This window comes from Gossypium hirsutum, chromosome D09 (assembly GCF_007990345.1).
Source record: "Gossypium hirsutum isolate 1008001.06 chromosome D09, Gossypium_hirsutum_v2.1, whole genome shotgun sequence".
In the NCBI taxonomy this organism is placed as follows: Eukaryota; Viridiplantae; Streptophyta; class Magnoliopsida; order Malvales; family Malvaceae; genus Gossypium; species Gossypium hirsutum.
In genome coordinates this window covers 30785239-30796958 of record NC_053445.1, presented here as the reverse complement: position 1 = coordinate 30796958, position 11720 = coordinate 30785239, and the positions used below count along the sequence as shown (strand labels likewise).

Below are 11720 nucleotides of genomic sequence, written 5' to 3'. Positions count from 1 at the left end.
AACCGGCCGAAGCATTGAGGCCGTTTCGAGACGAGTCAAACCAATGTTATTCCAAGGAAGCGAAAAAAGGCATCATGAGAATGGGTGAGGGAGAATGTCACGAGCCATAGATCAAAGCCCATGACCATTGTGCACATAATGTCCCATAAAGGTCAATTAATTAAATAAGGTTCATTTGACCTGCTTGAACTGGCCTAATTTGTGGAACAAATGGAGAAACTCATCTACATGAAATCTTGGTGACCCTTTGAAACACTCCAATAAAGTTGGAGTTACGAGGGTAATTATTGGAAATCCTAAGAGATAGCGATATGTAGAGTTTAAATTCTTTAAGACTCTCACCTTGTAGATGGACACTAATCTCAACCATTGATGTAATTCAATCTGTACAATTGGATTTGCGAAAACTCAACTATAAATAAAGACCTTCCTCCTCATTTGTAATCATCCTATTGTATTCTATTATTGAGTTAAAATATATATTTAAGAGCATTTACTCAAACATTTTTTTCCCGACTTTTGAAGAGGCTATTTTGGCGAAATATGAGAAACTTTGTATGTGTTGGGTTTGCACAATTTTGAGATGATATTAATTTAATAGTTAATTAACATAAGCAAATCATATTAATACAAAATTACCACTAAATAATTCAGTTATTAGTTTATATACAAAATCTTAATCGAAGCAGCCAACACGTTGGCAACATGTTGTCAGCTTGTTGTTCATTACATCTCTTAGTAATTGCATTTAGTGAATACATTGCCAACATGTTGTCAACCTGCTTCCCATGACATCAAAAAATTCTGGGACAATTGCATTTATCAACTACCATAACATATATATGCACACATAATATGCAATAGGCCTCATTTATCATCATCCAAACTGAAGGCCTCATCATTAGGTCCTCTAGTCTGAAATTCAACTGCATTAACAAATGCAAAAATAATAATGTAACTTTTCCATTTATATGAGTTAGATGAGAAACAACATGAACACGTGGGATGAATATCTCAGTAATAGTAAAAAAACCATAAATTGAAGCTAAATAAAAAAATTTCATTAGTACATCCATTAATTATTGGTTGAAAAAACAATGAAGACATCAAATAAGAAACTAACATTCAGTTACAACACAAACAAATAGCCAAATAACAACAATCAATCTATATTAAACCATCAACAAACTTATTGACAATCTAGTTCTATTAGTAAGTAAATAACTCATGGTTTATTAATTCACTAAATAAGCATTACATGCCAAGCAACATACAAATATCTCATATATTCTAGCGAATTGGAAAATGTTATCCCAAGCAAAATATATACGTAACCATGTCAGGATCATCATTACTACAATATAACCTTGTTAAGCGCTAATGATAATAAGACAACTTAACCCTTTAGTGATTTTGCAAGCACTGCATTTTTCAAATTAAAGCATCATGATTCGAAAGCATATGATAGAACTAGGCACCAAGCTAAATGCTTTTCTTACTCATTTTCTCGAATTAATATGAAGATCCCAAAATTAAATGTTACCTCTTGTTTCAATCTTCCTTTCATTACTTCTTCTTCGGCATCTTCAGTCCTACCTTCTGGATTAACAACTTCAAGCCCTTCATATCCCAATAAACTGTTCAAACATGAAAACAACTGTGAATCCTATCAAGTTAGAAACCCTTTCTTAAAACATACAAATAAATTCATTTTTAGCTAAACTCTCTAATCATCTCTAAATAAAATCACAGATCTGATACAACAAATTCCTTTTAAACAACATGAAATCAATAACAACTTTAAAATTGAGCAAAAAATATTCCCACTTGAAGATCAAAGCAACTTAATGAATTTCAAATTCAAAAAGATCCAAGAACACTCAATTAAATAAAATTAAAATTAAAAGACAGATCGTAATACCCGTTGATTGATTTAGTCATGACTCTACCAAAATTAGATATACTACTAGCTATGGACGCAAAGAAACCACCACTTTGTTTGGGATCAGTCGGCGCCATCTCTCTCTACTATTTTTGTATAAATAAAAATAGAAAAACTAAGGGATGGTAGCCAAGAAAAGGCTAAAAGAAACATTGATCTCTGACCGGAGGTCGACATAGTGGCTGAAAAAGCAGATCGGAAGAGGCAAAGTTTTTGGCTTGGTTACCTTCTCAAGGGCTTTTTTATTTACTTTGGGGAGATTCGAACCAATAAGTTTGAAGGAGAAGATGAAGGCTACCATTGGCTACTAGCATCCACCTTGAACGGTGTTGGAATCCAATAGGGAGTTGTGTTGGTGGCGTCAAAATTGAAAGGGGAAAAAATTCCTTCTTCTGGGAGGAAAATAAACCAAGTGGTTTGGAAGGGAAAAAATTTGGGGCTTTTAGTGGATGGATTTTGAGTAAAAAGAATGGAAAGTTAGGGCAAATTACCATTAAAAGTCCTTTTTAAATAATTACCGAAATGGGTCCGGTAAATAATTATTTATCGAAATGGGCCCATTTCCCAGAAAACGCGTCCACGTCAGCGCGATGTCAGGGTACGTGACAGGAAAACGCGTCCCTGAGGGAGCGTTTTGCCTACATGGACATAAAATGCATCCTTAATGGAGCACTTTATGTCCATGTAGGCAAAACGCTCTCTCAGGGACGCGTTTTGCTCGATTCATTACTTTTAGGGTTTAGAGTTTAGGGTTTTAGGGTTTAGGGTTAAAAATTAAATAAATAAGGGATTAGAGTTTAGGGTAGAGGTGTTCATAGGCCGGGTAAGGTCTGGTTCGGGTGGGGCTCAAAAATTTTTTTAGCCCGCTTACTAGGCCCGGGGCCGACCCGGCGCGAAATATGAGACTAAAATTTTGTCTTGGTCGGGCGGGGGAAAAAATTTATAATCCCGAGCCTGGCTCGGTCGGACCAATTTTTTAATAAACACCAAAAAAATTATTTTAAAAATAAAAGAATAAAAAAATTTTAAAAATTTTTTAAAATTAAAGAATAAAAATATGGTTTCGCGTGACAGAGTTTGACAGACTGCACCAAGGTGTTATTGGCGGGCAATATCGGGTACACTTGCAAAATAGAACTTGCGACTGTGGGATGTTTGACGCACTTCATTATCCATGCGCTCATGTAATTACAACTTGTCAGAATCTCCGTCTGGATCCGATCAGCTATGTCGACGCAGTGTACAAATTAGAAAACATGTACAACGTCTAGAGACACGTATTCCCACCAATCCCAAATGAACGTAAGTGGCCGTCTGTAGCGCTTGCTCCCTTTAAGTTGTTACCGGATAGAGAATTGCGTCACAAACCAAAAGGTCGACCTTGCTCGACTAGAATACGTAACAATATGGATATCCGAGAAACAGCTAGTCAACATAAGTTGTGCGGATAATGTAAGAACCCAAGCCATACAAACCGATCATGCTCAAATCGCAATAGTTAAATGTTATTGTAAAAAACTTTGTATTATTTATATTTTTTAAATCGAAAATTGGTACAAATATTCAGAATATTGACTTATTTAAAAGAAAATCTATTTTATTAAAAATATTAAAGTAAATTACAATTACTTTATTCAAAACAACGTTTTATTTTATTAAATGAAATAATATAGAAATATTCAACATATTACCTTATTTAAAAGAATTTCTATTATATTAAAGAGTAAAAGTAAATTTCTATTTTAGTACATGAAATAATATAGAAGAATTTCTATTTTATTACATCAAATAGTATCAAAATATTCAAAATGTTTGTACAAATATATTAAAATAGCTTCTCAATCTCCGTGGCCGTGGGATTCAGTGCCACATGGCGGCTGTCGACGGTTACGCACTGGATTCCTCCTTTGTCCAGCTTCCGACGGGGGTTGTGGTTGATCTGGCGGGGATTCTGTTTCCTCCGGTAGGGTATCTGGTTGTCGGTGTTGGGACGATGAGCCACCTTGATAGAATAGTGACTATGGAGGTGTTTGCATCACCAATGGCGAAGCTGTTTGAAACCCATACGGTGATGGGGATTGGTAAAAAATAGAGCTCCCAGACGGCCCCTCTTGCGATCCCTCGTGCGATGCTGGCATATACATCGGCAATCCACTTGGCGTAACGAAAAATGGAGATGAACCAGGCCATTGACTCCAACCTGCTATAGGACTCGGAAAAGGAAACATATAAGGGTTAGGATACATAAAAGGGCTAGGATACGCACCTGACATCATTTGAAAAGGCTGTGTTGTGGGTGTCGTCGGTTGAACTGCTGGATCGGGTGACTATGTCGTGCTCTCGTTGGACCTGGTGATTGAATGGCCGCTGATGATGGGCCGGGTAATTGTCTGGGCCTCGTTGATGGACCTGCGTCGTCATCCCTTTGTCTTGGATTTAAAGGCCCACGTCGTTCCCTTTGAACACGTAATTGCCACTGCCTCTCCTTTGCCGACAGTAAATACGGCTTGCCATCGATCTTAAACCATGGCATGTATTTCGGCATGCACGCTAACTCCGGAATGATGATCAGTTCTCGAGTAGGTATATAATCATACCGATCTTCCCACATTTGGATGTAGTACGACCAAAATCTTGGCCAATCTGTATGCAATTGTCATAGGTCGATTTTGTGGTGATCATCAAAACCTCAGGTGCCACGGGAATCGGTTGTCTACATCCAAATTGCCGTAACACTCAATCTGACTGGTGCATCTCCACGGTCGCACAGTTGATCAACACAACTTTCACCTGCCAAGCGTTTGGATTTTGGAAGTACTCATCCGTAATTACTGCCCGAATTGTCAGATCCTCGTATGGTGTCCATTGAAACTATATGAACATGATGGAAATATTAGTTATATATATAATACTAAATACTAAATACTAAATACTAAATACTAAATAACAATCGACTAGCTCATGATGGAAATATCAATTTTATTTAATACTTACTTGTGCTTCCGACTGTTGGTCTAATAGAAGCTGTATATCTTCAAGAGAGGTAGGTAATCGAGCATAACTTGCTGGATGGTTCCACCTAATTAAATAAATTTTTAGCATACTATTATTTTTAAAAATCTATATAATAATTGTAAAATCTAATATAAAATTTACCTCGTTATGAGTGGGAATGTATATGGGTGGTCCACTCGAGGACGCAAAAATGGAAAGCGAAATCGTACCCATGACTGCAGTAGTGACAAGCAACCTCCGATTTTCGCTTTACTCGGTCTCGTCGCCCGGCACATCTCCCAATATAATGTTTCCAACACGACAAACCCCCAACTCAGTTCACCAACTGCTCTAAAATCAATGAGTTTCAGCAGTCATCTTAGATGTACGAGGTTCCGTGACAAGTCCAACATCAAATAACCTCCAATTATCTGAAGAATGTATGCCCGAGCATATCGGATTCTTTCTACTTCGGTTGAATCATCATCCGGATTCAGAAATGTGTCTCGTAACCAGCCCATCTCAATTCGACTTCCGTTAATTTTCTCTGGAATAGCGCCCAAAAGCTCGTAGCACACAGCTCCCTAATCGCCAGATTTAACAGACCCGGTGACTGGGTACCCGTCCACCGGCAATCCCAATTGCAGATTGACATCTTCCAAAGTGATAGTGCACTCTCCACATGGAAGATGGAATGTGTGCGTCTCGGGTCTCCACCTCTCAATCAACGCACTGATAAGTTTCGGGTCCAACTTGCATCCCCTGCCTACCGCCGCCACGTGCCAAAAACCCGCTTCCCGCAGGTAATTCTCTACCAACGGTGATGGAGGACCATGCATATTACGGATATAGCATTCCAATATCCGATCTACAGACTTTTATAACAAATAATAAATTAATAATTATTTAAAATTGCATAAATAAAAAAATCTTAAATAATATTTAAAAAATAAATTTAACACTTACCATTTTCATTTGGTCGACGTATATGTGCTTGTTATCAAGATGAATCAATTCTCCGGCCATTGCTAAATTAGTACAAATTTTTACGATTTAAAAAAAATTTAAAAAATTAAATTTTTTTTAAAAATAATTAAAAATATGGATTTAAGAGGAAATTGAGAGGAAATTGAGATTAAATATGTATTTGAGAGAAATTTGGAAGGAAATTGAGAGCAAATTGAGAGAAAATTGAGAGGAAATTGAGAGAATAGCTGAGAAATGATTAATTTGTGAAAAAAATGAAGGGGTGGGAGGTATTTATATTTTTTTGACCGTTGGGGGGCCAACGGTCAAAAAACTGACCGTTGGTACTGTTCACGTGTAGGGAAAACACGTCCCCAGGGACGCACTGACATGGCAGGAAAACGTGTCCACGTAAGCGCGCTTTCTGTCCACGTGGACAAAGCGCGCCCTTGAGGACACGTTTTGTTGCCACCTCAGCAGAAAGCGCGCTGACGTGGACGCGCTTTTACGGTAAGGGCCCATTCCGGTAAATAATTATTTATCGGGCCCATTTCGATAATTATTTTAAAAAAAGGGTTTTTAATGGTAATTTGCCCGGAAAGTTACTTATTATTATTTGATGACCCCGATAACTCATTTTAATATATAATTAAAGGAAAACAATTTTTTTTTAAATATTACATTATTAAGGTAATTTATCCATATTTGATATCATGCAAAGTTACTTAATTTGTTGGAATATCATCTCAATATTTGCATAAAATTAAACCACTACAACAAAATATGCTTACGGTGACACTTTTTTGAAACAACTTGAACCAACTTGATATAATGATAACATCTTTATTTTATTATTTTTAAAAAGTGTTTTCAAATTAATTTGTTTAATAAACAACTTCAACCAAATATTTTTTAAATATCCATTTTATATAAATTTTTATAATTCAATTTTAATTTTTTTTATTATACTGACTTACACCGGTGTAAGTAAAACTCGCTATCTTTTATTTGGAGGTGATGGTGTTCATGTTAATTAACAAAATAAAATTATAATTTAAATCATTGGTTCCTTCTTTTGTTTCTTTGAAAATTATATGTTCTAAAAATTAAATGATAACATGTTGTTGAAGATCAAAAGTAGACAAAGGCAACAAAAAAAAGGTTGGGTTAGGCCAAATATTTGTCAATGAAAAAAAAGGTTGAGATAAATCATAAGCAGACAAGGACAACACAAAAAAGATTGGGTTAAATAAAATATTGGCCAACAAAAATAAAAGTTGGAATAGGTTAACATTTTCTCAACTCTTCCTAAAAAGTCGGGATATGATTAGATTTTGTCAACACAAAAAAATGTTACTTAAAGGTACATATTTGAACAACCAAAAAAGGGCCGGTGTAGTCCAAAAAGAGTCGTCTTAAGCTTTTCATATGACAACACTTCTATATAGTTCGGAAAGATATAAAAAAAAGTTGGAATTGTGTTGGACAAAATCGTCGCTTATTTAAGCATTACCTTAGGTATGCATATCCCGACCCTTATATAAAGAATTGGTCAAAATGTATGTGGATAAGTTTATCCTGACACTTAAAAAAGTGTTGACCCAACAGTACTGTCTGTCTTAAGGATGTTTTGTTGTAATGTAAAATTTTAGTCCCATGATACTGCATACTTCCATATTTACTGCGATATATATAGCAGTTAATATATTGAATTGAAATTTTTATTGTAAAGTCTAATAGAAATTTGACAATTTCTCGTGCGTGTAGATATAGTCAAGAAATTTAACCCCATGTAGCGAAGATTGCTCAGTGCGAAACAAGAGGGAAACAGAAACTATTAAATAATTGACATTTGAAACAAATTAAAAGATTATATATTTATATCAATAATTTTCGGATATAATAGTAAGTCATACTGCATTTTCAAATAATACTCTAAATTGAACTTTAAGGACGACATTATTAAAAATATATAACAAAATACGAGTACAAATATCAACTCAAGAGAAAAATAAATAAAATGATTTACTGTTTTGTCAGAAATATTTAAGTTTATACAAATGTGGAATTATAAATAAAATTATATATAAGTGAGGAGAATGGAGTTTACAATAAAGTATACACAAGTTCAGAAAGAATGAAATGTGTATATATACACACTCCAATAAAGATCTAATGTTGTCAAATTGAAAGTTCTTTGTAATTGGATAAGAGTTAAGTCATTTTGCTTTATGAGTGTTTTGTAAGCTTATGCTAAGGTAATTCATACGCGATAAAAATAAAAGTGTCAGAATTTTTTTAAAAAAATCTTAGAAGGAAAAATAATCAAATTCTTGTACAAACAGATGAAATCTTGATTTTAATTGAAGTAGATGGAAGAAGTTTACTTGATCAATAGAAAGAGCACATGTATATTTTAAATCCTAGCTAGCACCCTACATTGCTTGAATCACTGATTCTTATTCTTTATTTTGGCAACATACTCAAACTACACGTATGTTAAAAGCAGCAACCTTCATTCCTTCAATCTATAGCTCTTTTTGCTACCACTGTTATTCATTTTGGCAACGTACTCAAACAAACTCCCATCGAAACAACCCCTCACGGCTTCTTTTGACAGATAACCATTTTCATCTTTTGCCAGTCTATACAAAACTATCCATTCTCCCTTCGATATTATCCTGCAAACCAGTTCTGTTTTTTTTTTTAATTGAATAAAACACACACGAAATTCAAATAAAATGGTGATTGAAAATACCAGCCAATGAAGTCATATGAGTTTCGATTAGCCTCAGTCATGTGCCATAGTTCTCCGAATGTTAACTTATCGGACACAGTTCGAGCGTACTTGCTGAAAATACTCTCAAAGTTCATTGGCATAAACCTGAAAACATCACATTCATTTGCTTGTGAAAGATTAAAATAGTTTTTAGTGATTCAAATCTTATATGCTAATTACCTTCCTTCAGTGTCATATGTTGAAGAATCACTTCCATGCTTGCATTTATGTATTCTATCTATGTATATAGGAAAATGTAGATTTGGTAACCATCCCTGTCAAATTTGTGAATGCAATATCAGCAACCTTATAGGGTATATATATACTCTTCATTATTTTGTGCCCAAAGGTGTTGGTGGGTAACTTCGAATCGAGCTTATATATAATATCAACATTTTTTTATGTTTGCCTGAACTTAACTTAAAATTTAAGTACAGAATTTTATTTAAATCTATTCATTTAATTTTATATGATATAAATTATACAATATGTAAAAATAGCATAAAACAATATATTGCAAATGTACAAAATAGGTCCGACTCAAGTCTTGAAAGTTGGAGTCTAAGTCCAACCTATATTTTAAATGAGTTTTCTTTTGGCTAAAGAATATATTTCAAATATTATACTTTTGTTTAAATCCTCTTCACATTTTGGATGGATATTTTACACTTGCATATATAGGATGATACTTTTATAGGTTTACTAGTACCTAATGCACATAAAAATGTGGGTGAAGGTGGCAAAATGAGTCTAGACAGAAAAAACCAGTGAAAAAAAACCCTAAGTTCAAACCAATTAAATTATGATTTGACCAAAAAGTTAAAACCCAAAACAAAATTTGAACTCAAGACTAGTTCAAACCAAATTTAATATTAAAAATAAAATAATCAAAGGATAAATAATTTTTTTATAAAAAAACCTTTAATCATTAATATAATTCTAATTTTTAATAAATTAATTAAATATTAATATATTTTATATATATTAAAATAAATAGTAAATTTATAAAAGAAAAACAACAAGTTATATCATGATTATCTAAAACAAATATGATATAATTATTTTAAAAATTGTAGTTTACAATGTAATATGATTAATTCAATTTTGTATAACAAGTAAATGTTATATAATTTTGAAACTACAATAATTTTAAATATATATAATTAAAAGCATAATATTATAAAAAGATTACTAAATAATAATAAACTAAGAATTTATAATATTATTACATAAACTTTACAATTTCTTTCAAATTTATGTAATAATTTTATAAAAAAGTTGAAAGAAATTGTAAAGTTGATTATGAATGCAATGAAGTTTTAAGTTTAAGTCTCATTGTATACGTGTTTTTATATTAAAATATAAATAATATTTGTTACTTTATACAAATGAAAAGATTTTTAGATAATTTTACAACTGAACTGAAACTTAGTTAATGGATGACTTACTCAACAAAACACTTAAATATAGTTGCATCTAATGAAAATAAATACCAACTTAAATTCGAATTGAATCGGAAAAATCTGAAGTAAGAAAAACTTAAAACCATAAAAATCTAAACAAGAAACTCAAATCTAAAAAAGTCCAAATTTAAAAAGAAAAAATGTGTAAACATGCAAGTAACTCACATATTCAGATTCAAATATAGGAAAGTGTATATTTGCAAAAGGGAATAACTTACAGGGAGAGTCCAGTAACTCAATGCCACATTAATGACGATTGCAGCCAAAAAGCTTTCGAAGCGACCGAAACCAAGATTCCTCATACCTGCTTGTTTTCACCATAAATTTTGTCAAAATTTGTAAAACATAAAAAAGCAAAAATAAATAGTAGAAAAAAGAACCTCTGTAGGTTTCCCGGGGATAAACAATTCCATCTTTGTCTTGATCAAAAAAGGAAGCATGTTGCTGAAGAACACTCATTCCATTGTTGTCATGTCCTGGTACTGTTCCATGTGGATTTTCCACACTTGAAGTGTTCAATGCCCTTGCCAAATCTGATCCAACATTTCATACATGTTTGTCAAAAAAAAAACCATCATATGGAGCTGTTGGAACAAAGAACAAAGAAAAGAAAAGAGTAAAAAGAATTACAGGGTCTGGGTATATATTCTTCAAGGTCTGCTCGAACCTTCCTTTCACTTGTCAAAGGAGCTTTGGGTGCCTCTGTTGCAATATCCATTTCTTCTTTCTTGAGATTGTATGGTTTGTTATAAACAGTGAAGGTCTCCTTATATAGGAAGTCTTCTCAGAACACCCCACCCTACTATTCTAATCATTGATAAATGATACTTTTAAACTCTGAAGCAGCAATTAAAGGGTTTTGCCTACCATTTCCTTAATCTATTCTTTTAAAGTTTTAACAACATACTTTTAATGGAAAAGTTTGCTCAACGATTGTTGATATTCACCCATTAAATTTAATTATATTTTTTTTGGTACTGCTGAAATTTAAATTTAAATTTGAGAAACGGTGATTTTATTTATTATTTTGTATATGTACTACATGTATCTGTCTCTCTTTTTTGTTTGATTGTCTTTTCTGTCTTCAGTTCTCTCCCATCTGATCAAGATATTATTATTAGAGTAAATTGCACTAAAAGGTCCTAAATGATGACTCTCATTTTAAATTGGTTCTTAAACTTTAAAATATTGTTATTTTATCCCTAAAATTTTAAGGTTTTGTCAATTAGGTCCTTCCACACCATTAAGTGACATACCAAATTTTATGTAGCATAATTTAAAATTTAATTTTTTAAAAAGAAAATTTAACAGTGAAATTAACGATTTTAGTAATAGAAAAATCTAATTGGCATAATCTCAAAAATTTTAAATGTAACTAGAACAACTTAAAGTTTGAGAACTAATTTAAAATTAGAACCATAATTTGAGAACTTTCGGTGCAATTTACTCATATTATTATTATTGTTACTAGTAGTAGTAGTCGGTGCATCTATTTTCTTCCAGAGGAAAAAAAAATTGATTTTGAAACATTCAAGTGGGACAAGCAAACGATCCTCCATTCCTGTTATTATTTTCC

The 11720-nt window shown here is 32.9% G+C and overlaps 2 protein-coding genes across 4 annotated transcripts; both read right to left on the bottom strand.

The window, feature by feature from the left end:
• Positions 1 to 619: 619 nt before the first annotated feature.
• Positions 620 to 2372, bottom strand: LOC107892957 (oxysterol-binding protein-related protein 3A). 2 transcript variants are annotated; one of them, XR_001682674.2, is made up of 3 exons: positions 2169 to 2372; positions 1544 to 1637; positions 620 to 926 (listed from the first exon to the last, which is right to left on the bottom strand). XR_001682674.2 is itself a non-coding variant. In XM_016817970.2 (3 exons), exons 1-3 carry the CDS (start codon positions 2017 to 2019, stop codon positions 795 to 797), a joined length of 324 nt encoding a protein of 107 aa, XP_016673459.1. In that variant the 5' UTR covers positions 2020 to 2372; the 3' UTR covers positions 620 to 794. The 2 variants fall into 2 exon arrangements, 1 of the variants encoding a protein (XP_016673459.1); XM_016817970.2 differs by having other exon boundaries at positions 1922 to 2372.
• A 5863-nt stretch (positions 2373 to 8235) lies between these two features.
• Positions 8236 to 11004, bottom strand: LOC107891891 (probable peroxygenase 3). 2 transcript variants are annotated; one of them, XM_016816818.2, is made up of 6 exons: positions 10775 to 11004; positions 10525 to 10677; positions 10363 to 10448; positions 8862 to 8956; positions 8661 to 8786; positions 8236 to 8583 (listed from the first exon to the last, which is right to left on the bottom strand). In XM_016816818.2, exons 1-6 carry the CDS (start codon positions 10860 to 10862, stop codon positions 8418 to 8420), a joined length of 714 nt encoding a protein of 237 aa, XP_016672307.2. In that variant the 5' UTR covers positions 10863 to 11004; the 3' UTR covers positions 8236 to 8417. The 2 variants fall into 2 exon arrangements, with proteins under 2 accessions (XP_016672307.2, XP_040956234.1); XM_041100300.1 differs by having other exon boundaries at positions 8379 to 8596; positions 10775 to 10935.
• Between the last annotated feature and the right edge of the window lie 716 nt (positions 11005 to 11720).

Excerpts from the sequence above, each read along its gene's own strand:
- LOC107891891 (XM_016816818.2), bottom strand. The coding sequence starts at position 10,862 with ATGGATATTGCAACAGAGGCACCCAAAGCTCCTTTGACAAGTGAAAGG. Across the intron at positions 8,957-10,362 it reads TGAGTTACTGGACTCTCCCT|GGATGGTTACCAAATCTACA; the intron begins GTAAGTTATTCC and ends CAAATTTGACAG. Across the intron at positions 8,787-8,861 it reads ACATATGACACTGAAGGAAG|GTTTATGCCAATGAACTTTG; the intron begins GTAATTAGCATA and ends TGATGTTTTCAG.
- LOC107892957 (XM_016817970.2), bottom strand. The coding sequence starts at position 2,019 with ATGGCGCCGACTGATCCCAAACAAAGTGGTGGTTTCTTTGCGTCCATA. Across the intron at positions 1,638-1,921 it reads ATGACTAAATCAATCAACGG|TTTATTGGGATATGAAGGGC; the intron begins GTATTACGATCT and ends ATGTTTGAACAG. Across the intron at positions 927-1,543 it reads AAGGAAGATTGAAACAAGAG|TTGAATTTCAGACTAGAGGA; the intron begins GTAACATTTAAT and ends TTGTTAATGCAG.